General features: G+C 35.5%; 1 protein-coding gene across 1 annotated transcript in view; it reads left to right on the top strand.

Annotated features, from left to right (window-relative positions):
* The window catches only part of LOC136028161 (calcium/calmodulin-dependent protein kinase kinase 2-like), a 166,148-nt gene that overhangs the window by 122,335 nt on the left and 16,643 nt on the right, over positions 1-27,170 (top strand). Inside the window, exons 8-9 of the mRNA XM_065705842.1 lie at positions 5,063-5,278; positions 15,444-15,682. Coding sequence (XP_065561914.1) covers positions 5,063-5,278; positions 15,444-15,682 — 455 coding nt within the window. The remainder of the gene's footprint in view (positions 1-5,062; positions 5,279-15,443; positions 15,683-27,170) is intronic.

Here is a 27,170-nt window from a genome sequence, read left to right as displayed (position 1 = left end):
TACTTATCAAAAACTACGAGCCTGAGAAAATTTGCCTAATTTCCGAAAGGGGGAAAAAGGTCCCTCTAAATTCAAGGAATTCTATTGGAAATAAAATCAAGGAATAAAATTGTACCATCATATTCAGCATATCTGAGAACCCTAATGTAGAGATTTGAAGCTCCTATCTTAAAAATCTGGAATTTTGTATTTTTTACATGAAGAAGAATAACGGTTGCGCGTTATTTGTTTTTTTTGGCACTTGCTATTAACCAAGTGACATATAGCAATCGCAAATTCTGTCGGTCTGTCTGTCTGTCGGTCCCGGTTTTGCTACTTTAGGCACTTCCAGGTCTTTTTCCCGATTTGACCATCTGGGGGGGGGAGTGGGGGGCCGGTTATATCGGAAAAAATAGAAAAAATGAAGTATTTTTAACTTACGCACGGTTGATCAGATCTTACTGAAATTTGATGTTTGGAAGATATCGTGTCTCAGAGCTCTTATTTTAAATCCCAACCGGATCTGGTGACATTGGGGGGAGTTGGGAGGGGAAAACCTAAATTCTTGGAAAACACTTAGAGTAGAGGGATCGGGATGAAATTTTGTGGGAAAAATAAGCACAAGTCCTAGATACATGATTGACATAACTGTAACGAATCCGCTCTGTTTGGGGTAGTTGGGGGGGGTATTCTGAAAAATTAGAAAAAATGAGGTATCTTTAACGGGTGATCGAATCTCAATGAAGTTTGATATTTAGAAGTATATCATATCTCAAAACTCTTATTTTAAATCCCGACTGGATTTGGTGACGTTGGGGGGAGTTTAGAGGGGGACCTAAAATCATAGAAAACGCTTAGAGTGGAGGAATCGGGATTAAACTTGGTGGGAAAAATAAGTAGAAGTCTTAGATACGTGATTGACATAATTGGAACGGATCCGCTCTATTTTGGCGAATTGGGGGAGGATGGTTAATTCTGAAAAATTAGAAAAAAATGACGTATTTTTAACTTACGAAAGAGTGATCGGATCTTCATGAAACTTCATATTTAGAAGGACCTCGTAACTCAGATCTCTTATTTTGAATCTCACCTGGATCCAGCGTCATTGGGGGGGGGGAGTGGGCAGTGGGGGGGGGGCAGAAATCTTAGAAAATACTTAAAGCGGAGAGATCAGGATGAAACTGGATGGGATGAATATAAACAAGTCTAAGATACGTGACTGACATAACCGGACCGGATCCGCTGTCTTTGGCGTATTGGGGGAGGGGTAATTCGGAAAAATGAAGTATATGTAACTTACGAACGGGTGATCAGATCTTGATGAAATTTGATATTTAGAAGGATCCTGTGCTTAAAAGCTCTTCTTTTAAGTTCCAACCAGATCCTAAGACATTGTTTGGAGTTGGAGGACGAAACCGGAATTCTTGGATAACGTGAAAATTGGGGTATTTTTATCTACGAATAAGTCATTGGATCTTAATGAAACTTGATATATAGAAGGATCTTATGTCTCAGATCCTCCATTTTCGACTCGAATTGGATCCGAGGACATAGGGGGTTGGAGGAAAGAAACAGAAATCTCGGAAAACGCTTAGAGTGGAGAGATCGGGATGAAACATGATGAGAAGAATAATCACAAGTTCTAGATACGTGATTGACATAATTGGAACGGATTTGTTCTCTTTGGAGGAACTGGGAGGTATTAATTTGGAAAAATTGGAAAAATTGAGGTATTTTTAACTTAAGAACGGGTGACTGGATCTTAATGAAATTTCATCTTTAGAAGGAATTCATGTCTCAGAGCGCTTATTTCGGATCCCAACCAGATCTTTTGACATTTGGGGGAGTTGGAGGGGGAAATCGGAAATCGTGGAAAACGCTTAGAGTGGAGGAAGGCTTTGTGGATAGAATAAGCAAATTTCGTAGATTCGTGATTGACGCAACCGTACTGGATTCGCTCTCTTTGGGGGAGTTGGGGGGAGGGGTTCAGTGCTTTGGCGAGTTTGTTGCTTCTGGACGTGCTAGGACCATGAAAATTGGTAGGCGTGTCAGGTAGCTGCACAAATTGACCTAGTAAAGTTGTTTTCCCAGATTCGACCATCTGGGGGGGGGGGCTAAAGGGAGAGGAAAAAATTAGAAAAATGAGGTATTTATAGCTTACGAGTGGGTGATCGGATCTTAATGAATTTTGATATTTAGAAGGACATCGTGACTCAGAGCTCTTATTTGAAATCCCGACCAGCATTAAGCCTCTGATTTTCCTTTTGAATCAATCTATTGATTCTTAGAATTTAGCTCTTCTCGCCTCGTCACAAGTGCCATATGAGCTCTTAGCTCTTGTTTTTCTAGGGGTGCTCGTATTGAACCAATGGTTCTGGAATATTGGGAAAATTCTCGTTTGAATTAAAATTAGAAGTTCTATTGCCCTTTTGAGTGACCGAAAAATTGGAAGGCAACTAGTACCCCTCGCACCCCTTTTCCGGGCAGACGTCTGATCAGAATTTCGGGATAGCCAGCATATTTGTTCAGCATAGTTAAAAGGTCAAAAAACTATGCCTTTATAGATGACATGACCCCCACAACCCCCGGAGGAAAGGCTGCAAGTTAGGGAATTTGCCCATTATTTACATGTTAGTATTTGCTTGGGGGGTGGCCTGGGGATGAATTTTCCCCAGAAATTCATCGGATAGAATTTCCAATTGGGAGGAAGTTCCCGGGTGTGAACTTTCCAGAGGAAACTTTACACGGGAGAATTTGCGAGAATTCATATTAGAATTGGTTCTATTTTCAACCGAGTTGGGATTCTCTGAGGGATTTGTACGTGGGGGGACTTCACACGGGAGAAATAGTCCATGGGGAAATTATCACCAGAAGAAATTCTCCATGGGGAAATTTTCCGCGGGAGAAGCATCCCATTTGGGGGTGGGGAGATTTCTGGGAAAAATTCAACAGGGGTGATTCCTCTATGGCCCGAAAATGATCAGAAATTAAATAAAAACTCGTAGAGAAGATGGAATTGTCCGAGGGTAATTCCCTGGAAGGAAAAGGTTTTAAGTAGGACAAACTTTCCATGGTGGAATGTTTCGTGTGGGAAAAGGGATCTTCTATGGAGGAGGAGGTGAATTTCCTGGGAATTTCTTTAAAACGATAAGAGATTAAACAATCAATCTACTCTCATTAACTCTTTCCTGTAATCTGGATTACTATTGCTGTTTTATTCATTTCTTTAGGGGGGTAGTTGTTTTTCTCGTGGCGCAATTTTGAGACTATTGGAGGGTTTGAAGAATGAGGAGGGGATGGACCACTTCTGTTTGTGACAGCTGTTATTTGTAAATCTTGATGGGCCTTGTAATATTTTTTGTCGGTGTGGTGTTGTTTTTATCAACACAAAAAAACGTGCTGCTCAAAATACAAATCATTTTCGGTAAAGCGCATAACACGCTCTGCCTTTTTATGAGTTTTAGGTGGGCGGCAGTTCTTCTCTTATTTGTGGTAATTTCTGTTGTTGTTTTTTTTTTTTTTTTTTAGTTTGACCAAGTTATTTATTTTGGCTTCTCTTTTTTTTAGGATTCATTTATGTATCTATAGCAGAATCTGTTATCGTTTTATTTTTGATGTGATGATTCATTTTAATTTCTATTTTTTTTGGTTTCTTGTGTTCATTTATTGCAATTTCTGTTCGTTTTAAATTTTAATGACTGTATGACTTTATTTCTGATCGTTTTAGGATTTAAGACTTAACTTTTTATTTTGAAAAAGTTTCTTTTTGCAAAATATGTTTAAAATGGATTTTGATAAAGCACCAATTATTATTTTTTGGCTCCGTTTGTGTTTCTTTGTTTCTTGTTTTTTTAGATTTTGAGCTGTGCACATTATATGAAAGTGTTAAATTATAATTAGATGTTTGGAGTCCGTGATCATGCAATATACGTGTTTTAATGATAATTTTTTGCGGTATAACTTGTAATCAAAGCTTACGAGGTACGGTGATCATTATTGGACTTGAAACAGCAAAGAATAAAAAGAGGGATACCTCCTGGTTGCTTTTCACGATCCTCGCACAAGGGTTCTTTACGGATAAAAAATTTCAGGCTATTAATCGAACTAAGAATTGTAACATCATAACGATATCTGTGTGCCATGATCAGCCTAGGGACATAGGCATAAATGGAACCTATAACAAATCTCAAATCAAAATAAATACCTCTATGTTTTCAATGTTTTACTTGGCTCTAAGTTTAAAAACTTTCCTCACATACACATTCAGACTTATTTATACGACGAGACGTGCACTGATTACTTTGTTGGGTAAGCAGAATATAGATGGCTCTAAGCGATTCCCATATATAAGCTACATATTTTAGAAGGCCGTTGCAGTAACTCTGTATGTTCTTGAACTGGAAAACAAAGATGGTAGCAATGCATAAAACATACCGAATTTTTATAAATACCCTAAAAAAAAATTCACGAAGCAACTGCCGTAATGTTTGTGACGGGTCAGATGAAATTGTCAGCTTATTGACTTTACGGATATTTCTTGTAGCAAACAATTCAAATTCCCAGTTCAAGCTTTACAAATAGTTGAAAAGAAGAATTTAATCTTCTTTTAGACAATTATATACATTCAGTTCACGTATCTCTGACGAAATAAATAAATAATTATTTAGCTTCAGAATTCCACGTGTTTCCCATTGGAAAATTTAGCCTCAGATCTCTTCTGCTATTGGTCAGCTTTGTTGACTTAATGGAAAGAAGTTAAGCAAAGTTGAACTTCATTCTTACAGCTAAAAAGTACTTTGTGGAAGTTTTTGGAAGATTTGATGAACTCTATGAATCGCTATATTGACGTCATGCAAGTGGCATACCAGAGCCAACGCAGTAGTGTTGGCTATATAAGAGCGATATATCTCCCATGTATTTTTTCTCGATGGCCGCTTCATATAGAAGGTATATGAACCGACCACTTAACAACGTGTGAAGGGCAAAATGCATCATTTTAATCTAACAGTTCATTTAAACCGATTAATAAAAACTTACTGATTGAATTTGTTTTCCTGTTTCTAATTTGTAATGTTTTTTATAGGCTGCGGACGTTTGGTCAATGGGAATAACTTTATATACATTTGTTTATGGCCGTCTACCATTTCAAGATGATAATATTTTGTCTCTTTACAACAAGATTCAGTATCAGCCACTAAAATTTCCTCAGTCCCCTTCTATATCAAATGAATTGAAGGATTTAGTCACAAAAATGCTAAGAAAAAACCCAGCTGAGAGATTGGAACTACAACAAATAAAGGTATGTTCAATAGAGCTTCACACTAACGTCTTTCTTCTTGAAAAAGCTTGATACTTGCCCGTTGGCTTTACAGTAGACCCTATCAGTGAGTCATTTCTTTACAAACCAAAGTAGATGAGCAATGTACTTAGCTTATGCATCTCCTATTCAGCTTCAATAACAAACCTAAATTATTCAATAATTCTAGAAGAGGTGTGTAATTAGACCTAAATGGTTTAACACTATCGATGAAAGACCTTATCGGTAAAGAAATTTACTGTTCCAAGTAAATAAAATCATCGCAACCCCATTTGAACTTAAAAATAAGTATGACAGAGGTCTTCGTTTGTCTGATTCAGTTGTACCAATTTTTGGATGAATCTTCTCGCAATACTTTCTCTCTATTTGATTCATATTTTTACGAGTACTAAAATGCCAGTATTTAAGCATGTCATTGCTGCGCACCTTCTGTATCTTTTTCGGATTGGTCCTATCCACTTCAATTTTGAATGCAGGGTCCTCTGGTTGCATTCAATGGTTAATATTAATGTTAATAGTGATTAATAATTAATCAATTAATGGTTAGAATTTTTCAAAAAAAAAAAGATGAAATGGGTTTGAAAAGTTAGAAAAGAGTTGTAAATAAAGGTATTTTTGTCGTTTTGTTCAAGGATTTATTTAGAAAATATAAACTTTAAAATCCTACTAACTAAAACTAAAAACTCCAAAACTTAACTTAATGATTTTTGCACTTCTCATTTACTTTCTATTGTTCAAATTTCGATTATTCAAGTCTATTCCAGTTTGTCTACGAGAAAAGGGTACATGCAACCACCCGACTATCTCTTCGATGTTAAATATTTTTAGCTTGTATGGCGATAATAGAACAAGGGCATTGATTGAACGTACGAATGGTAAAACAGGGAAAAATTGGAGGGAAAATTTATAATCTTAAGTTTGGAATGATTACTTCTACTTAACAATGTTTCCAATGAGCATGATTTGGAATGAAAACTCGCCTAACATTGACAGTTTCAATTTAATATCCTTAATTGTTCCTAAGATATTTCTCCTATTGCAGACACCTTTTTGAACAAGCTGGATGTACATTTTGTCTTTTGCTTTAGTTCTACATACCTTGAAAGCTACAATTAAATACCATTAGTTGATCCTGAGATATTAGACATACGTCTTTTCGACAACTGGGATGCACACACTTTTACTTTGATCAAGTTCAACATTACAGAAAGTTTCAAATTAATACCCTTAAATGTTTATTATATTTTGAACTCATGCTATTTTGATCACCAGAATACCTATGATGTCTTTTGATTTAGTTGTACATCCCAATGGACTTTTACTCAAAGTTTCAACTTAATAATGTTAGCAGTTTCCAAGATATTGCAGCTACGCCCATTAATACCTGGGATGTACATAATGTCTTTAAGCTCAACATCCCTCTTAACATTCTATGTATGTTTCAACATGATATTTATTCTTTCTGGCATACCAATATTTGTATTCTAATCTCACAAGATTAGATCAGGTAAACCGTTAAAAATTACCCAATTAAATACATAAATGAAACAATAAAAAATAGATGTATTAAGCATAATATTAAAATAACTGCAGTTTCACAGTAAGTCCAAATGCTTTAAAAACGAACCGGTTGTGCATTTATTGCACTCATAAATGCTTTCAACGTAGCAATACAGAACTTCAGCGTAAAGAGTTGGGATTGAGGAGGGGAAGTTTTAATGTTGACCTTTATTTCGTGGAAAAAAATTTATTTTTATTCAGTCAACTGAGCCTTTAAAATTAGTGTTGTGAAATTATCGTAAAATAATCAATGGGTAAGTAAAATTGGTAAAATAAGGTAAAATTGGTAAAATAAAGTAAAACTTGTAAAACAAGGTAAAATATAGTACTCCTTAGAAAATATAGGTAAAATTGATGTTTTAGGGTTGCCCTGTAGCTACAAGGCCAGTTGAGCATTTCTTTTTAAGCATCATTTGCAGCTTTTAAAGATTTTTTTAACTGTTCTGATTTTCCTGGGCTTAAAAAAGGTGATGCTCCTTCATCTAGAGTTTCATCAATTTAATTAACTGTCTAGTTTATCCCTTTGGTAATCCTATACCTAGAGTAATACCTCAACAATTTGACAGTACCTGATTTTGAACATCAATTTCGCAAAAAAAAAATGAATAAAAAAACAAAATAAGTAAATCGAATTGACTATTATTTGAGAGTAAAATCATATTAGTCATTTTATTTTTTTCATTTTAAACGCCGGTTCCCGAGGGAAAGACGGAAAGAATGCAAGATTTCTCTGAGATGTGAAGTACATAAAGTGTAATACACTTTATGTTTGTGGTAACAACAGACTTAAGTCAGACAGACGGATTTTAAACAGGGGAACACAGCTATATACGAAACAAATTATATTCAATCCTTTTTCTGTCAGCCCCTTCGCGCTTTTTTGCTCTGAAAATTGCAAGGCGTCGTAAATTATGTCAGTAAAATATGTAAGATACCGGTAAAATACGTAAATTACCTAAAATACGTAAAATAGGTAAAATACAAATTTTACGGGGATCCGTAAAATTACAGTAAAATACCCAGTTTTACCGTGACCAATTTTACCAGTTATAACACTATTTAAAATAAATGTCTATATTTCCTGTTTGTTCTGTATGGACTACCTACTAGACCCCAAAGCCACGCCGAAATAAAATTCAGCAGTGTCGCTACATAGGGATGTAGCGATATCTATGTCGCAACATAGGGATGAGATATGAATCTTAATTTTTCACTAAAATTCTTTTAACCAAAAGGTCGATAGCGATTATTTTCTTGAAATAATCCGACATTTGAATTAAAAAGTCGACCTTAAGAATTAAGCTGATATTTCAGCTGATCCGACAAAATATGTAATTTAGAATTTAATTGAAGCTAAGCTCTAAAGCTTAAATTAAACAAAATGTGCTTGTACCATAAATCCATGGCTAATTTATGAAACCTCGATCTGAAGCCTATATTTTACTTGCATTCCACTTCTTTGACTACCCTACCCCTCAACTCCTCAGTCTCTACGCTATAAAAGCTATTATTTCTCATTGCTTCAAAATTGAATCCTCTCACTTAAGAGTGATATAATAAAAGTTTCAAATTAGACATTTCAACCAACTACTTGAGAATGAAAGAGCTTATTTATTCTCTTTCCATCTCAGCAATTAAGGTACTGTGGTGGTGGACGCACTTGAAAATGGTGGGGTAAGCATATCAAACGATCAGAGTTTTACTTTATCATATAGGATTTATATTTTTACATAGCCAGTTTTCAGAAAACTTAGATTGTCGTTCTTTAAGAACAGTTCGTTCCCAGGTGTCAGAAGAAAAGGAGGCAACATTTTGTAAAGAAAAGCTTTTGTACAAAAAGAAGCAACATCTTATAAAGAAAAGCATTATATATTATTAAATTGTTAATTCAGGCTGTAAATTTCAGAGTTTGATTTGAATCAAGTTCTTGCAAAGTTTGCTTTCCATGGCAGCTGAGTAAAATATCTTTTCCAGAAGGCAATGGTTGCATTGATTGCACCGACTAGGGCAAGATCTTTTGATCTTCTGGCATGGGCTGACAAGCCCGATATAAATCAACTTGACGCCGATCACATCATCATTTTCATCTTGTTCTGCATTGTCGTTCTAACACGTTGTTTAATTGAGCAGCCTTGTTTTTTTTTTTTTTTTCATGGAGGATCATGAGGAGATCTAGAGTTGCTGCTCCTCAGGGAAAACCCACTAACCATTTTCACACAACTGGTTGGGTAGCTCATCCACGGACAGCACCAGAGATTACAGCCTCTTCTTCAGGCTTTTCGAGGGACCTCTCCTCTTCGTATAAAAGAGTTTCTACTGCACTAAAATGCTCATCATAAGTTGAAGTGGAGGGACCTGGAACGTTGATTGAACAAATACGGTTCACAGGAGATGTGATAAAGTACCTTATCTCAGCCGCCAGTACTAAAGGCTTAACGATTTTGAATAATAATTTCCTTTCTGTCAGTGAACCATCAAGAAGGTTTAGACACTCATCAATTTCATTTGTCTTGAACGTTTCGAAGTCCAAAAGTGCAGCTGTCACCGTGAGATCATCCCTTAGGAAGGGAAAGTCAAACTTGTTTTTTACATTATCTTTCAGAAGCAAAATAGGCCTACTATCATTAGGCTGCTCCTCAAGGTGACCTTTTAAGAGGCCCCGCCAGAGCAGAGCAACATTTAGGGTGGGAAGGAATTCTCCCTCAATAGCCTCAACTGTAATAGAAAAATTTGGAAGCAGAGAGCCAAGTTCACGCATCAGTTCATATTCCTGATCATCTACGAACATGGTCAAGTTTTCCAATTTTACACAGAACACTTGCCAGAGGGCCTTCGTATTGAATAATATTTTGCATCATACTATATGCTGCTTTCCATCTTATGGGCAAACCCTATTCTAGGAACCTCTGTTGTTCATATCTTGATAAAATAGGAGGCAGATCATCAGCAACCTGCACAATGGGCAACTGATTATCAGCATCAAGAACTTCATCTAAATTGCAAAATATTTTAAGGAGTTCATTTCTATTTGGAATTTGAATTTTTGGAGAAGACTTGTAGGAAGACAAAGAATTTGTATGCAAGTTTAGTTCTTCTACTTTGTACATGCTTCCATGTGCTTATGTATAAAACAAATTGACTGAGGGGGGCAGGGGAGGGGTGGTTTACTTAAAAAAAACTTCCACCTTGCTTTCAGGCCTTTGTAGAATAGCCGCATTTTTTAATTTGAAAATATTCCATTGTAGCAGAGTGGACAGAAGCAAGTGAATGATATCTAAACTCCATATTTGACGTGTAGATTCAAATATGGTTGATTTTGCATTATATTTGCCTCTCAGTAATCTCAGTAAATAATTCGGTGCTTAAAATTTCCGCTGGCGACCACCGCCGACCGTATCGGTGGTGGCGGTGGCGTGCTATAAGATTTTCGGTGGCGTGCCGTCGGTTTCCGGTGCGGCTTCGGGGATTACTACCTACATCTTTAGAAGCGAATGCGCCTCCGCACGGTTTTGCTGCTTCTGACACTGGGAAGCTCAATATATAATTTTTTGATGAATTCAAACCAACTGGCAATCTGGGAATTTTCAGGCGATAGCTTTTTCTTTTTCTTTTGGGGCAAAATTGTTGTTTTGTACCACAAAATGAGAGAAAATACACCCTTGATATGGTGCAATCTTTTTTGCTACTTAAAAACAATAATACAACTTTTAATTTTCGCTGGAATGAGCCCTCTTTTAATTATTTAGGTCCATTGGTTCGATACGACTACCCTGAAAAAAAGCAAATAAACACGGCTATGTGATCATTCTTTGAAGACAAAATGTAAATTTCATAAAGATCTCACCCCCTCCCCGCTTTGGGGTGTTTTGCCCCTTTTTCAAAAATCAAGCAAAATTTCTCAGGCTCTCTACTTTTGTAGGTGAGCCTAAATTTAACAAATTTTATACATTTAGAATCACCATAAGAAGCTGGCTCTTTTCATTTACAGATTGTTATCAAAATTTCTTTTATGCGAATTTCGGTTACTATTAGCACGAGTAGCTCCTTACTTACTATGCGTTACTACGAACTGTTTGGCTAATAAATTTCCAAGTGAAGTGCATTTTGCGAAATCTGCATTTTTATTTTTTTATTTTTTTTAAGCAGGAACTTATAACTAACAAACATGGATTTATTTCAAAGCCTGAAACTTGATATATCTAAAAACATAAATTCGAACAAACATTATTTCAAACGTGATATGCTCTTAGTAGCATAGGGTTACTCCACTGATGCATTACCTGACCCTATCTAAAATGAACAGTTTTCTGAGTGGGATGTTCGACAGTTATCCTTAGCTTTTTTTCTACCGATTTTAAATTTATTGATTCCTTTTTACCTCATCCTTTACCTCGGGTCTTTTATTTTCATGCATATTTAAGTAGAAGTAAATTGTCTTCTTGGTCCTACCTTCTTGAGAGCCTCGAGTTCAATCAGACTGTTCCTCAATTTTATTTCCAAAGGTACTTGTCCAGGTTATTTTCAAGAGAAGAAATTGATATATCGCTTTTAAATCGATGTATAGGTTTTTCGAGAAGGAATGGGATGTCATATTCAATGAGATGAATAGCCTTTGTTCTTGCATTTCTGAGAGGATCCTTTGGCAGGAACAAAGAAATGGTGTGATTTTTATCTCTCTTGTGTTTCTCGTTCGATAAATTCATACAAAATAGAATATTGATAATGGAGGCGTTTTTATTATTTCTGTTGCGCATTATTTGTTTAAGAAAAAAAAGAAAACATTTGAAGTTTGGTTACCAAGTCTTCGTATCTTATTTAAATGAAGTGATATATTTTATACCGTTGTTAAATTTCTTCTGGTTCTTCAGTCATTTTTCGCTTCTTATTTCTCTCGCTATTTCATATTGTCTTTTCTTTTCTGATTCAGTTTATTTTATAAGATTACTTCCATTTCAGGTTATAAATATTATTTCTGGCAATTTTTATCGAAGCATTGTGTAGGCTTTCAATTTAGCATACTAAAGCTAACGGTATATTTTTATTTCTTTCACTGTTTCCTTAAACTTGTTTAGTTTCCATTTGCCTAATTGCCCACCGGTGGCCGGCGTTCCCCCAGTAAAATACCCCTCAGCAAAAAATACCCTTCAGAAAGTACTCCCACTGAAAATACCCCCCCCCCCACACACACACACACACCACGGAAAGTCCCCTCTTGGGAAATATTCCACAGGAAAATACCACCCTCACGCGACGGGTTGGTCTCTAATCCCTTTGGACTTAAAAAATTGGACTAGAACCCTCAATTTCTTATGTAATGAGCATACTCCAAAGTTTTTGCGACCATGAGGTGGGGGTGTGGATGAGGAAGGATCAGCCCCCCTCCTATGCAGAATAAATTGCTCATTTTGGGGTTTAATGTTAATCTTTACTTTCATAATAACAGCGAAGAACAAAAATATTCCCAGAAACCATAAGGAAATAGATATCAATTTCAAATTTCTGATGCGTTTTTAAAGTTTCTTTGACCCCCCCCCCTAAAAAAATACTGGTTACGGCCCTGGAATATACATCAATTTTTACCTCACCCTTCTCTCATCTTTCCCTTAGAACTAATTATGTGTACATCTGGTAGCTCAATGAGAGCTGGGATGTTTTGACATTAAAATTCACCCTTTGAGGTATCTCCCTCCCTCCCTAATTGCAGAATCAGAGAACTTAATTATAGAAGTTTAAGCGCCTTTTTAAGTTTTTTAGTTTGTCCATTACTTACAGATGGTATTCGTTATTGGAAAACATACTGTATTTTTTGCGGGGAGTTTTCTGCAGGGGCGCGTTGCCAGGTGGAATTTTTAGCGGGGTTAAATTTTTGGGAATAGTTTCCTTTCAGTGGGATCAAATTGTTTGACAAGAACTTTCCGTGGAAAAATTTGCGTAATGTTCCCAAGGGTGCTGCAAGGTGACACTTTTTCTTCATTTAATTTTTCTTGTTTTTTTTTTTTTTTTTTTTTTTTTTAATTTGGCCCCTCCATTGCCAAAAATTGAAGAAGTTCATATGGGAGCCTTTTCAACGAAAATTTAATTGCGGTATTTTCTAAATTTTTAAGATACTTATGGTGTTTAAGTTCCTCTTTTTTACTTTAATTGGTATTTCTAAACTAAACTAAAAAGAAAAAAAAAATCAAATAACATTTTCGAATTTTTAAAACCCTATTTTCCAAAGGGGAGGGGGCATTCTCCGCTGGTGGATATTTTATGGGGGTTAAACGTCTAGAACCTTGTCAACCATAGCATGAGGAGGAGGTGATGTCGGCTATATTTACAAGGGCGGAAGACCGGAGCTACTAAGTGTAGCAAGATAGTCAGACTGTATTCGCGAGGGCCGGAGGTTTCGAGTGAGCAGAGTGACGTGACTAAAAGGTGGTTTTTTTGCTAGTAATAGTTGTAATATTGTTATAATAAATTCTTGTATATGTGCCTGATACGTATAACAGTTGAAATATATTTTGAATAGCGCATTATTGACGAAACTTTCCTCAACAAGACTTTTTTATACAGCAAATATGATCTACAAAGGGATAAAATATTATTTGTCTTTTTCTGATCCATGATCTGATATTATAAAGCCTCCAGATTCGGATGTTTACCGCTTCAATTCTCTTTTTTTGCTCTGTAAAACATTTTTGTACTCGACGTGACTCCTTTCTGATTGAACAGGAAGTTCTAGGTCCACTGCCCCTGGAGTCACACTTGAAATTTCTGGTTGATAGTTTCTCACATTTTTAGCATAATTCAATCACGTTTTTCAATCTCCCCCCCCCCCCCCTGCTGGAAGCTAGTCCTTTCATGCGTGCCTAAAACAGAGGTAGCTGGTTCCCGGTATTAATTAATGTTCATTGTTAACTGCTTCTCGTTGCATCACCCGGCTGTTGTGTAATTTGACCCTCCATGGAAGAGGCTGAATTTACATTAGACATAGTCATTTTTATCCTATTGCTATGTTTCTTTGTACTTTCTGTAAAGTTCCTTTCTGAACTAAACAGAACAATAACATAATCCGTGCTTCACGAAATTCTCCAAAAGATTTTTTTTTATTAGATTTTCACAGTCACTTCCAGTTTAACTGTATCCTAGTCCCTCTCCTCTACATTGTCTGGATATGGCCTAAGGCTAAGTACAGGAACATGCATGCATTTTTCAATAACATCGCAATTTTTTTTACAAATTTGACAAAAATAATGCTAGCAAAAAAAAGCAAAGTAGGGCTATATCCAGTCGCAGGGGGAGGAGGGGGATGATACTAGTTTTAACCAGAAGCTACTCTGAAAATCCAGTAAACACTAATGTATAGTTAAACTAGTTTACCAATAAAACGGTAAATTTACCGTCTCTAGTGAGTTGACTAATCATTATCCCCTAAGAAGAATCATTATCGATGCCCATGCGTTTCAGTATTCCAGAAAAAGTTAGTTACGAGGTATCAAGCATGGATTTAGTGGAAAGGCTGTGACCACTCACAGGCCATCAAAAAACGATATAATTGAGAAAAAATACCTAGTTTTTATTAAGATCGAGTATGTGCCCATACCGGAAGATATACAACAACTGAATGTTTGTCCTTCTTTTGAAAAAAAGACCTTTTCTGATTGTTGATTTAAGATTGTTGAAATATAGGCTCCTGAAATAAAGCAATTGAAATTAGATCCCTTAGCTTCAGATATTTTTCCAAAGACCAGTACAAGCTGCGACACCATTACAGTGAGGAGATTGATAACAGCTGGTAAAAGTCGATATAAGAAAAAATGCTGTGAAAGGATGCCAGATAATCATAAACCACTACACCAACTGCTAAAATATTTTGGTCATGATGCAGACCAGGTCTTAATTTGTAATTACAATTAGTTTGTAATATTTTTAGGGGGGGGGCTGTGAAATTTTATTAGTAATTTGAAATTAACAACAAACCTAGCTAACTTGCGTTGTTTTAACTTTGCCCGTGTCAAATGTCATGAAACCTTATGCGGATTTTTTTATCTTATAAATTTTGAACTTCACAAATTATTCTTCTTCTATTAAATTATCCAATTTATAGCAAATGAATTAAGAAAAGCGAACAGGTAAGAACTGTTTTTCTTTGAATTAGGATCTTTAAGTATGTGACCTGCCAACAATATATTTATTTAAACGCATTGTTTAATTCTTTTGAGAAAACTTCAGTAATTTAGGATATACTGTTAGTTTTGTTCTTGTGAAATTGTATACAAGGCTATGAGGTCATTTGCTATGGTCATAGGCGGGTGCGTCGATTGTTTTGGTTTGAGGCTAAGGGCAAATCTGCAAAATAATTTAATGGGGTAAAGGGAAGACAAGGGTTTTGCCCAGGAAAGCTTCATTTTTTCCCCTCCTCATATGTTGTGAAGTTCGAGCCTTTTGTACATTTTGGTATTTCATTTGAGGGGGACAAATGCCTGGTTTGGCACTCTTCTCCTTTGGACTTTAGTAAAATGTATATAATAATCCTTTACCTGATGTGGTTGTAATTGCCTGTAACGCTTGCCTCAGCTTTTATGTTCAACCTTTTTTTTTTCAGGATCATTCATGGGTAACGTGTTTTGGCACTGCCTTGCTTCCGTCAGCAGCGGATAATTGCTCTTCTAGAGTTGAAGTTACAGATGAAGAAATCTCTTCCTGTGTTCGAAGTATTCCAAAGCTCAACACGTTGATACTTGTTAAATCGATGCTTAAGAAACATTCTTTCAGCCACCCATATAAGAAAGACGGATTTAAAAGAGCAAATTCTGCACCTGGCTCGTATGATTTCTTTAATCGGTAAGCTTCGCCTCCCCTTTAGGTGTAAAGGTATATTTAAGTCATGCTAACTCAAGTACGTCCATATGAATTTATTGTAAGCTGGGAGGGGGGTGGTTAAAAAGCTTACACTGGGAACATAATTAGATTTTTTTTAATTATACTAAAATATAATAAATTTCTTACACTGAGCTTCATAATTAAATCAAGAATTAGACATTGCATCACTTTTTGCGTCAAGTTTTTCTAAAAGTTCGTTCTTTTCTGTTTTAGATTTTCAACAAAACTTGATAGCCGAGGAGAGTTTTCTAATGCTATTTTGTATGCTGAATTCAAAGATGCTGTCATGTTCCTTCTATGCCTATAGTTTTCTTAGTAGTTATTAAAATGTCTGGAACATCAAATTTCAGCCAGCAAATTTAAGAATTATTATTCAACATTATGGTTACAAAAGAATATCTAACTATATTTTTAAATTTGCTATTAAGAATGAATTAGAATATAAGAGCTTTTTACGGGATAATTACTTTTCCCTATTCTTGCTGCTGACTCAGAACGTCATTAAGCTGAAAATTGAAAAACCAAATTAATCTTTTTTAATCTGGCCAAGAAAGGAAAAAAGCTGCTCTAATAGAAATCGAAGATACACTCTGAATTTCCTTTCGCCCATGGCTTTTCTGTAATAAATTCATAAAGTTTTCTTTCTCTGAAATACCAATAATTCATAAAAGAAAATTATAAATGCATTACATAATGATTAATGGTGTTTGTAAAAGTATAAATATGAGAGTTTCAAATTTAGTATACAATGGAAGTCTTGAATTTAGAATACAATTTAGTATAGAAAAATTTAGATTTAGTATACAAATGAAAGTTTTAAATTTAGTATACAAAGCTGAATAAGAAAACTATCCTGAATAATTTTTTTTGTAAAGTTAAAACACTCAAGTTCTAACAAAAAAAAAAGAAAATGACTGAACTGCTGGCTACCATTTTAACAGCATTATCCTACTGGTGTTCATATCAATTGCTAACGATAAATTTTGGTCATTTTCGGCAGTTTTTTGGGGTCTTGCTAGTGGTTTGTAATTCGTTTTTTAAGATTATCTTCTTTAGTACAATCAAATTTTCTGGTGTATTTAATGTACAGAGATATCTTTCCTGAATTTTAGAAGATTGTAAGTTGAATTATCTTTATTTAAAGTCAAAACAATGCTTTTAGGTGTCCTTCACTTTAACATTACTTGTACAAAAATTGAGGGAGATCAAAGCATTTTAATTGCGTATTTGAAATCACCGTAAAAAGAACAAAGAACTGTTCTTGACCAAAAATTGTGCTTCCCAGTTTCATATTAAAAATGTAAGAAATTTCGGGAAACTTGTAAAAATCCTGATATTTCAGGCAAATCTAACTAATGCATGGCTTTTTATCAAGAAAGGAGGTCGAATGATCTCTGACGTTTCTAAGACTTGGACTGCCCCCTCTTCAATCCCCCTCTCTCAATTTTAAAGCTGGAATTTTTGCTCTAATACTTTAAGAACAATTTTCCAAACGCAACAGCCGTTGATTTGCAATAAGAAGTTTTTAACCACTTTAAAACTTTAATATAAAGAACAAGGAGGTTTGGAATGGATCAGCCCTCTCCCCCCCCCATATACGTAATAATTTATGCCGGCTGTACGTTTTTATGTTGTTCTTTACTTTCATTTGAAAAAGCTTGGTCTTTTATTGAATCCGGCTTCTAAAGTCGATGGGAAAATCGCTTTATTTGTTTCTCAAAACGCATCTGAGAACACCTATAGACAGATGTTTCTTGATGTTTTCTTTTAGTCTGCCGAAAATCTAATGATTTTTAGCGACTTTTCGAGGTTTTCAAACATAGAAATACTGTATTGATATGACCAATTGTGCTGAAATTTTTTTGAAACATTGTTTTTATTATACACATTTATGACCAAATTATATTTTTTCTTCAGGATCCTTAAAAAATATATATAAAATTAACTTGTTGGCTCATCATGGTGGTTCATGTAGCATTTTGCTGTATCATACTGTACTGGATCTTTAGTCTTTTGGTACTACGGGGTGTAATTGTTTCTATGCGCCTGTCTTCTATAGTGTTACAGTACTTGAATAATGCTGCCCTTAATATTACTGGCTTGAATATGGACAAATACAAAAACAGACTTGAAGACATGGAACATAGAAAACATTTTGATCATCGTATAGGCTACAGAAATTCTCTCATTATAAGGACTTAAGATGTCCTTCCATTAGCCCCTCTTGCTGTTCTTCATCCTTAGGTATCTGCCTTTTCGGAAGCATCTTTTTTTATTGTTACATAACTCATGCAAGATCTCTTATAGTTTTTTTTTCAAAATGGGTTCCTCTTTCGAAATGCAATTTTAGAACTTAAATTAACTGTTATTATGGTTAGAAACTTTCTTTTAATCTGTTTAACATATTAATTACAATTCGAACAACTTTTTAATTTCTCCAGAACGCTAGAAAATGTATCGGAACTAAGACCTAACGGAGGTGTGGCTTGCTTCGTCCCCTATTTATTTGGGAATTGATGCCAGTGGCCATCAGTATGGCTCATTAACACCTTAAATTATTGTTGAAGCTGACACGTCTTACATCCTTCAACTAATATGGCTTTCAGAATTTATAAGCTTTGCGTCAGATTTTCTCAAGTAACTAACTGTTTATAGAAATTCAGTGGTTAGATTGAGTTTACTATTTAGGAATTATATGGGAGCATAGTTTTAAAGAACAGACCTCAAAAGTTTGCTAGGAAACTTTTGAAAGGGCAAGAAATTTACATTAGAAAAAACTTTGAAATTCTATTGAATAATCAATCCTATGAATAAACAGTGTTTCTCCTTTTTTCAAGCAATTAGTAAAACTTGAGGGGAAAAATAATATCTTAAAAATCTGTTGAATTAGGTGTCCTATTCTAAAAATGCGGTGAAGATTAAATTTCGTTATAGATAGCAGCTATGGATTAGAAGAAATGGAAAGATATCACAAACTTCCTGATTGTTGCTATTTTCGTAAGGGCTTTATACATTGTATTTGACCTGTCAGCTTCTTTTCTTAGTAAATTTAGAGTTCAGTATTAATGGAGGTCGAATCGACAGGGTCGAATCGACAGGGTTTACTAAAAAAAAATATATGTTTATTTTCAACAGAACCATTGTCGCATCATTTAAGAATTAACGACGCTTCTTGACTACTAAGGTCCCTGCGTCGGCCCTGCAGTGCATTCCTGCAGCGTGATTCGATCTGTGGGTCCCGTATTACCAAGCTAAGGTCAAATCCACTGCGCCACCACAGGACTTTGTCGCATCATTTTTCGACTTGTCTATATTTTTGAAATGTTTGCCAACCAGGTAGACGAAAATGTACCAATGCGAAACCCCTAAAACCAAAAGCCCCTATTAGGCTCTATAGTTTGACACTTTAAAAAAGGAAGGGAAAAATATGGCTGCCTTCTGTTGAGATTTAGCTGTAATAAAATTTGTTGTCAGAGGTTTGGATTGCAAAGAGATTTCCAACCTAACCACATTGATCACAGGGTTCCATATTTTGCTTATTTTGACCTAAACACGATCTTCCTTCAGACAATGGTTATTATTCAACTTTTTGTTGTGTATATTCTCAAACACAAGCCAGAAATCCTGGCTGGATCAAAGAGATGGTATGTGAAAGGTGATCAAAAATTCAGCTTTCTCATGCAGAATAGTTATCACCTTTAGTTAGTCTTCTCTGCTTCAGGTAGGTATCAATTGAGGTTGCATTTTCCCTCAATATACGATGTAATGCTCAAATATTGCGGTCCATATGAGAACAAATGATGTTCCAACTGCGCAGAATTTCTATATACCTAAGTGATCAGTAGGGGTCTTACCTTTGCCCTTATTAAAAAAAGGAAAGATATGTGTACTTGAGTGGAAACAAACTTCATTAATAATCTTAGAGAGCTTATGTTCTAGCATGCGTGTGCTACCCTTAATAGACAGCAACTCGGGGCATGCTTCATTTTCTTCATTTCTTTTCATTTCATTTCATTTTCTTCATTTTTCTTCCCTCGTAATCATCATTCAACTTTCATGATATTACTTTTAAACTACTTGACGAAAATAGTCATTTCTAATTAAAAAAAAAAAACTTTGATCTAATATAATTAACCTTTATTTAAAATTTTGTTGAGCGTCTATCTCAATAGCAAGACGTTCGGCTGCGAATTGAAAATCCAGACCTGTACAAAACCGACAAAGCGTCCTATCATTCGGAAGGGTTGTTTTTACGTGACCGCAAATTTTAAAAGACTTAGGAATGGAACAGATATGGCAAGTGGGGACTGTACGTGTTGTCGGTGCCTGACCAAAATGAAATGGTCAGTTTAGAAAACTGCAACACTTATTCGGCCTTTAATCAATGGGTATGTAGAAAGCTGCCAAGGGTTGAAACTATATTGGAATGGAATCCATGCAGTCATCGACTTCGAAAATGGCAACAGACTGTTATTTATGACTTAATCCTGTACTTCTTTAAAAGGAAACAACAACAAAAAATCAGTTCACACTGCTCGGAGTCTGTTTTTTGCTTTTCCAAAATCGGCTAAATTACAAACGATAAACGTACTTGGGTCCTGTTAAAACTAATTTTGAGATTTAAAAGTCAAGCTGCTACCTTCTCAATATGTAAGATAAAATATTTTATAAGCTCTTCTACGATTCTCCAAGGTTTGAATTGTTATGTTCCATAGTGGTAGCTTAAATATATTGAAAAAGTTGAAGGACATAACTTCAACCTTTTCACTACAAAAGGAACTTTGTGGAATATTTTCTTAAAATTCTGGATATAACTGTGGAGTAAAGAGAAGCTACTGTAAGCTATCGGAACAAAGATGTATTTGTCACTTCAATCTGAAAGTCAAATAGATTATTCGATGGATTTATACTATTAGATATTCACCTTATAAATAATAGACACATGTAAAGCCTTTGTCGCTTTTATTTTCAAATGGAAAGACCACTTTCTAAATTGAAGTAAAAGATCTTATTTTATGATTATGAAAGTAAAAATGTTATTCTGCCCTAAGCTTCCACGCTTCAACTGCAGAGATCGCAACATTAATCACCTGCAATACATATAAATTCTTGGACTTGTTTATAGCTTTTTCAACTCAAAATCATGGAGAAGTTTTGGGCGTATTTCATAAAATAAGCAATTCTGACCTTTTTTTACAACGGTGGCAATCAGACTTGCTGATTTAATGGTGACCATTTTCTAAGCTACCGGTACACAAAGAAGAAAAACAGAAACATTATTGAAGTTCTAAAAATAAATTATTTAAGGATACTTTTAGAAACAAAAGCTTGGTGACGAAGTACCGAAGGTGAAAGAAAGTGAAGAAAGTACTCTCACTTCACTCAGTATGCTTATCATGGAAGAATTGCCTTGCTGGTTTGGCTCTGTCCTATGGAGCCAAACCTGTGGCCCTAAAATAGTTCCGCTATTCTATGGTTGAACATCGGAACTAGGCTGGAATGTGATTGTAAAATTTTCTTATTTTTCTTGGGAATCCTTGTTAGTTGACTAAATCAGAAGCTGTAAATATGAAAAGGGAAGTAAAGGGGGATAAGTGTTTGCCAGTTTTTTGGCCCTTGGTGACTTAAACCTTGTCGGAAATGTAACTCAGTTCTTGCACTTGAAGATCTTTTTGATTAGGAAAGAAGCACTTTGGCTGCCTATTTTCCGTGTTGAGATTTTCCCTTCTCTGAACTTTTCCCGTCTCTATCTTCAAGGTTTCCATTTTACTCATTCATCCTATTCAGATGAGCTATACTAGGCGTGTAGCCTTGGTTCCAGAGGACATAGCCAAACCAGCAAGGCGGTTCCTTCATGATACTGATAATGAGTGAAGTCAGAGTGCTTTCTTCACTTACAGTCGCCTTTGGTATCTCGTCGCCAATCTTGAAGACAAGCCCTTTTCTTCTTATTTGAAACCTCTGAAAACAGGCTAAGTCGCCTCAAGATTGTGTTTTCTTTCTCCGCTTCCATGTGGAATTTTGTCATAGCTCATTGCTCTTCAAAATCACGATTGATTTAAATTGACACATTTGAAAACTCGCTTGTACAAAACAGAGCCACCGTCAACATGATGTTGTCAAGAGAACTAAAAAAAACGAAGGATTGTATGAAGTGTGAACAAACACTTTGACACTTCTATCTGCCTCCTAGCGTTGACATGGCGATCATAGGAAATGAATTAGAGATTTTATTTTATAACACCTTAAATGTTTCTCTCTATTTCTTTCATATTTTATTTGCAGAAGCCAATTACAGAATCTTACTTTAACATTGATTGAAATATTTTGCTTCTTCTCAAAAAGCTTCATGGATCACTTTGTTAGTGATTACGCGCCCTTGTGGCCCATGGGCCTTATATTCTAGTTATATCAAGATTATATTTAAGTAACAAATAGAAACTTTCTCTTTCGGGTAGTATGAACTAAGCATATCCTTTTCAAACCAATTACCTTCTGACATCCTTTACTTTATATTCATGAACATAAGTATCTCGAGAATAGTAATGATAACATTATGACGAATGAACAGATAAATACAAGAACAAATTGAATGGCGTATGAACTGTTTTTGAGCCAAATAAATTTAAATTTGTAAAGTGAAAAAGGAATACGGTAATTGAAAAATAAAATGTATTATTAGTTCTGATTTTAATGTGCCAGTCATGTAGGGCTGCATCCAGGACTTTTTTTGGGAGGGGTTACAAAAAGCCTTAAAATCGCATTAAAAACATTTTATAAGCATTTTTGTACTTACATGTTATAGCGACCACACTCAAGAAGTGAAGTTAGGGTAATCATAATGAAACATACTAAAACATGATGAAAATACAGCATAATTCTTTAGTAACAAACTTATGGAAACTACAACAGAGAATTATTGAAAACAGGCCGTCCAGAACGGATTATATTAATTACCTAACCACCTCTATATATTAAATATATAATTAAAATATACCTGCATAGTACTTTATCTCGCTCAGGCTAAGCTGATTATCTCCGAGTTGGCTCAGAAAACCGGTTTCATTAAAGATGAGGAGTAAAGTGTGGTCGCTATTACACGCAAGTGCCTAAATTTTTGTTACTTTTTTACGAGTTGGACTAACATTTCGGGTGGGCATGGGATCAAACCCCCTAACTCTCTCTCTTCCCTGGATACGATCTTGTAATCATGTATTGAAAGTAATTTTCAGGATTGGTTTAGTGTTTGAGCGGAACATTTTAATTCGAAATTTGTCAAATTGGTTCCAAAAATGATAGTTTATTCTGTGATAACCAACTTTTTTTGTACAATTGTTATTTTTAGGGAGTTTCCTCTTAAACGTACAATTTTAAGAGCCGATAAGGTACTTGAGGTTAAAATCCAAAAAGCAAAATAAACAGCGGACCTTGTCGATTTGACTTTCTAACGCCTTACATACCTTCGTCTCAAAGTTGAAAGGCAATTATATAATTCTTTCAAAAATGGTTGAGAGTAAGAAATTTTCTTCTAGTAAGTGTTTACCCACTGTTACTGTTTACTCACCCATCGAGATCCAGATATCAAAAAAAGTTTTAGAACAAGGGATTGGTGGTCTCCAATAACTTTCGACTTATAAAAAAAGGACTAGAGCTTTAAATTTCTGATCGAATGAGCGTCAGCTGAAATTTTTACGACCATGAGACGGACAGTGAGGACTATTCCTATACGGAATAATTTGTGCTCATTTTTGGGGTTTAAGGTCGCTCTTTACTTTCATAATAACAGCATAGACCAGAAATATTTCCAGAAATCAAGAAAGATTAAATATCAGTTTCTACCCCCCCCCCTCTCGCCCCTTCCTTTGAACTAATTCTCTGTTTACCTGTAGGCCAATGAGATTTCGGATGCTTTGGCATTAAAATGCATCCTTTGAAACATCTGTCCCCCTAAAAAACAAAAACAAAAAAACGTTAGAGAACGCTACTGTGGAGGTTAAAAAGTTTCTTACGCAAATATTTGGAATTTTGTATTTTTTTTTCCAAAGATGATCATGGATAAAAACAAAGCAAGTAAAACAACTGTGATTTTACCCTAGATAGTGAAATTTATTCCGAAAAAATATTTTGGTCCATTTACAAGAGCCGTTCACAGCAAACTACGTATATAAATCAAATAAAACTCTATTGTTGGTTCATTCACTTTAACAGCAATAAATCGTGTGTTTATTGGGTTGGTAGCTCACATCATATCTTGGTCAAGCCCGAGTATGATATGAAATCCAATCCGAAATTAAATTTAAATAACTTTTCCAACCGAAAGTAAGGAGTAACATTAAAACTTGAAACAAATAGAAGTTATTCCGTATATGAGGGGGTTACCCCCTCCTCAAAACCTAACTCATTATGCTAAAGTTAGACTTTTTGTCAGAATTCTTTCAAAACGACTGCTGAAACACAAAGGCCATTGAACCGGATGAAAAGCAGGCTAAATCTTAAAAAATACTCTGAAACTGTCGATTTCCAACTGAATGAGCCCGCTCCAAAGTTTATTCGACCAATCTTCCTATAAAAAACTTATATCTTAATAATGGGTAACTTGCATAGCTTACAGTCCTTCCCCCAGGAAGGGGGTTGTCAAACCCGAAGGCGTGGAAGGGGGGTTGTCAAACCCGAAGGTGACCTTTGAATTATTTTTAACAAAATGGTTATCTAAAAATTCTAATTGGTTGCGTTTAGGGGACAACAGTGTGGTGTGGCTTATTGCCCTCCAATCACTCTTGACTCTAGGAATGGCTACTCTTGACTCCAAACTAGACTAGAACTTTTAATTTGTAACCGAATAACCCCCCTTCGAAGTCCATACGACCACCCCTTCCATATGAAGTGCCTCAGGGAAAGAAATAAATAAATATTAATGCATTGAACCCTTATGACTCTTTTATGGCAACGCTGTAGAATTGCCTCTGACTTAAACGGGTGAGTAGAAGTTTCAGTTTCCCTTCTTACAAACATCTGGAATTATCCAGGGGGAATTATCCGGGGAAAGAAACGCCTAGACCCGTTTCTAACAAAAACATATCAGAGACTCTAGCTCGAAAACTACCGAACTCTGTTTTATGCACAATGTACTCAGCTACTCACGAGCTAGGCAAGTATTTCCTTGTTGACGTACCGCAGAAAAGGGTTGTTCTGATTGTGCAAGATTATGTGAGATTATGACCACCTGGTATATATTCTTTGATTTTGACAAGACCATTTTACAATAAAATACCTTCTGTATTTCTTTTTTTCACGGATTCAAACTTCACTTGCATAATTACTATTCTTCGATTAGAGTTCCACAGGTAATTGATTTGGTTTCGCTTGAAATGATGAGCATGTGAAGAATCTTTAGAGAACCAAATTCAAGGCTTTTGCTGGGAAATTGTACAAACCAGGAGAATACACATGTAAAAACTTTCCAAAATCTGATTTGTAAGCCCATGAATATTTAATAGAGCTCTCCCTCCTTTCACTCAATTTACAAAACCCTAGAAATCAAATTTTAGGGAATTTGTTAGATTGTCTTGAATAATTAACTATTGCCAGGAGATTAATGGTTGGACAAGTTTTACTATCATAATATTATTATGTAAGATCGTATAAGATTATTTTTGTAAGATAATGACCACCTGGTATATTATTCCTTGATTTTGAGACGACCATTTTACAATAAAATACCTTCTGTATGTTATTTTTTGGCCTCAAAACTTCACTTGCATAATTACTATTCTTAGGTTAGTGTTCCACAAGTAATTGATTTAGTTTTGCTTGAAATGATGAGCATTTGCACTATGTTTAGAGAACCAAATTCAAGAGTTTTGCTGGGAAAGTGTACAAACAGGAGAATACACATGTAAAAAACTTTCCAAAATCCGATTTGTAAGCCCATGAATATTTAACAGAGTTCTTCTTCCTTTCACTGAATTTACAAGACCCTGGCAAACCAAATTCTAGGAAATTTGTTAGATTGTCTTGAGTAATTAACTGTTGCTAGGAAATTAATTGTTGGACAAATTTCATTATCATATCTTAGAGAGAACGGTTACAGTACTTTAAAAAGTGTTTAGTTAGATTCTCTTGAATTACTGAAGGGCAATGAACTGAAAAAATTATATTTTTAGTCCTGCGTTTGTGCGACTGTGACTAGCGAATAATTGTTTGTAAAAAGAAGGTTTCACAAGATGCCTAAGAAACGCAGAAGAAAAGCTTATTCACCTATTTGTGCAACTATTTGTGGAAAAGATTTTAGAAATTTGTGGAAAAGTAAAAGATTAGCCGTTTAAAATCCAGTTTAGCCAAACCCAATTTTTTTCATTAGTTTTAAGTCAATTGATTGATTCCTTTGGGTTGTTGGATCGATTCTTAAGTTGAGCTTCTCTGAAGACGTACATTAATAAGTAAGTAAGTAAGTAAAATATTTATTACCCGTATTTTTCACATGGAACAAAACGGAGTACAATGAAAAAGGAGAAGAAAAACGGAGAGAAATTTTAAACACAACATGGAAAAATACACAATCAAGAACTGTAGAAATGTTTAAGCCAGGGGTGGTTCCATTTTGCCTGGAAGTTAGAAATCAACCGGTTTACGGCGATACTGGGTCTGCAATCCTATGTTTATCAATCATATAAGTATTTTTCGTCCACAAGGGGCATCGCAGCAGGAACTTCGCGAACCTAAAATAAAGGGGCCGGAGGCGACAGCGTTATACATATTCGCGAGATACTTTCGGCATAAGAGGAGTCTGCTGGCGACGATAGATCCATACGCGGTGCGGAGTTTTTTCTCGACGTGTTTGACGAGCAGTAGACGAGTTTCGTTAAGGTTACGGCCTATGGGTAGACCCAGATACACGACGTGAGATGAAACGGTAATTGACTCGCTACCCAGCAGGAGGTGTTCAGGCTGAGAAGGACTATCGTTGAAAAAAAAAGAACTATATTTTAGAAGTATTGAAAGCCAGGCCGATTTTTCGGTATTCATCACGTAGGATCGAGAAATTCGATTGCAGACCCCTAATAGACCGACTTAGATTTAATAGATCGTCCGCGTATGTAAGTAGCGACACATTTATATTCTTGGAGATACATGAAACATTGACACATGCCTGTGTAATCCAAAATAAATTTAAAAAAGTGAATGCAACTAGTGTAAGGTAACACGGACGTGACGGGGCCCATAGGCTCTTCAAATTTTTTGCCTTCACTGATATTTGAGCTGCGGGCCTGCCACAGCTTCATCCAGTATGGGTAAGATAAATATGCTCTCTGTGGGGTGTAAGTGCCACGGTATGGTCCATGGTCGCAAGCCCAAAATTATTTTTCTAAAAATCATAACTCGAAATCAAGTATATCCTCTGCTCGGCAATGTACGCGAAGGCACAGCTCAGAGGAGACCAGACAATCAT

Source organism: Artemia franciscana, chromosome 6, assembly GCF_032884065.1.
Source record: "Artemia franciscana chromosome 6, ASM3288406v1, whole genome shotgun sequence".
Classification (NCBI taxonomy): Eukaryota; Metazoa; Arthropoda; class Branchiopoda; order Anostraca; family Artemiidae; genus Artemia; species Artemia franciscana.
This window is presented reverse-complemented; position numbering and strand designations above follow the sequence as displayed.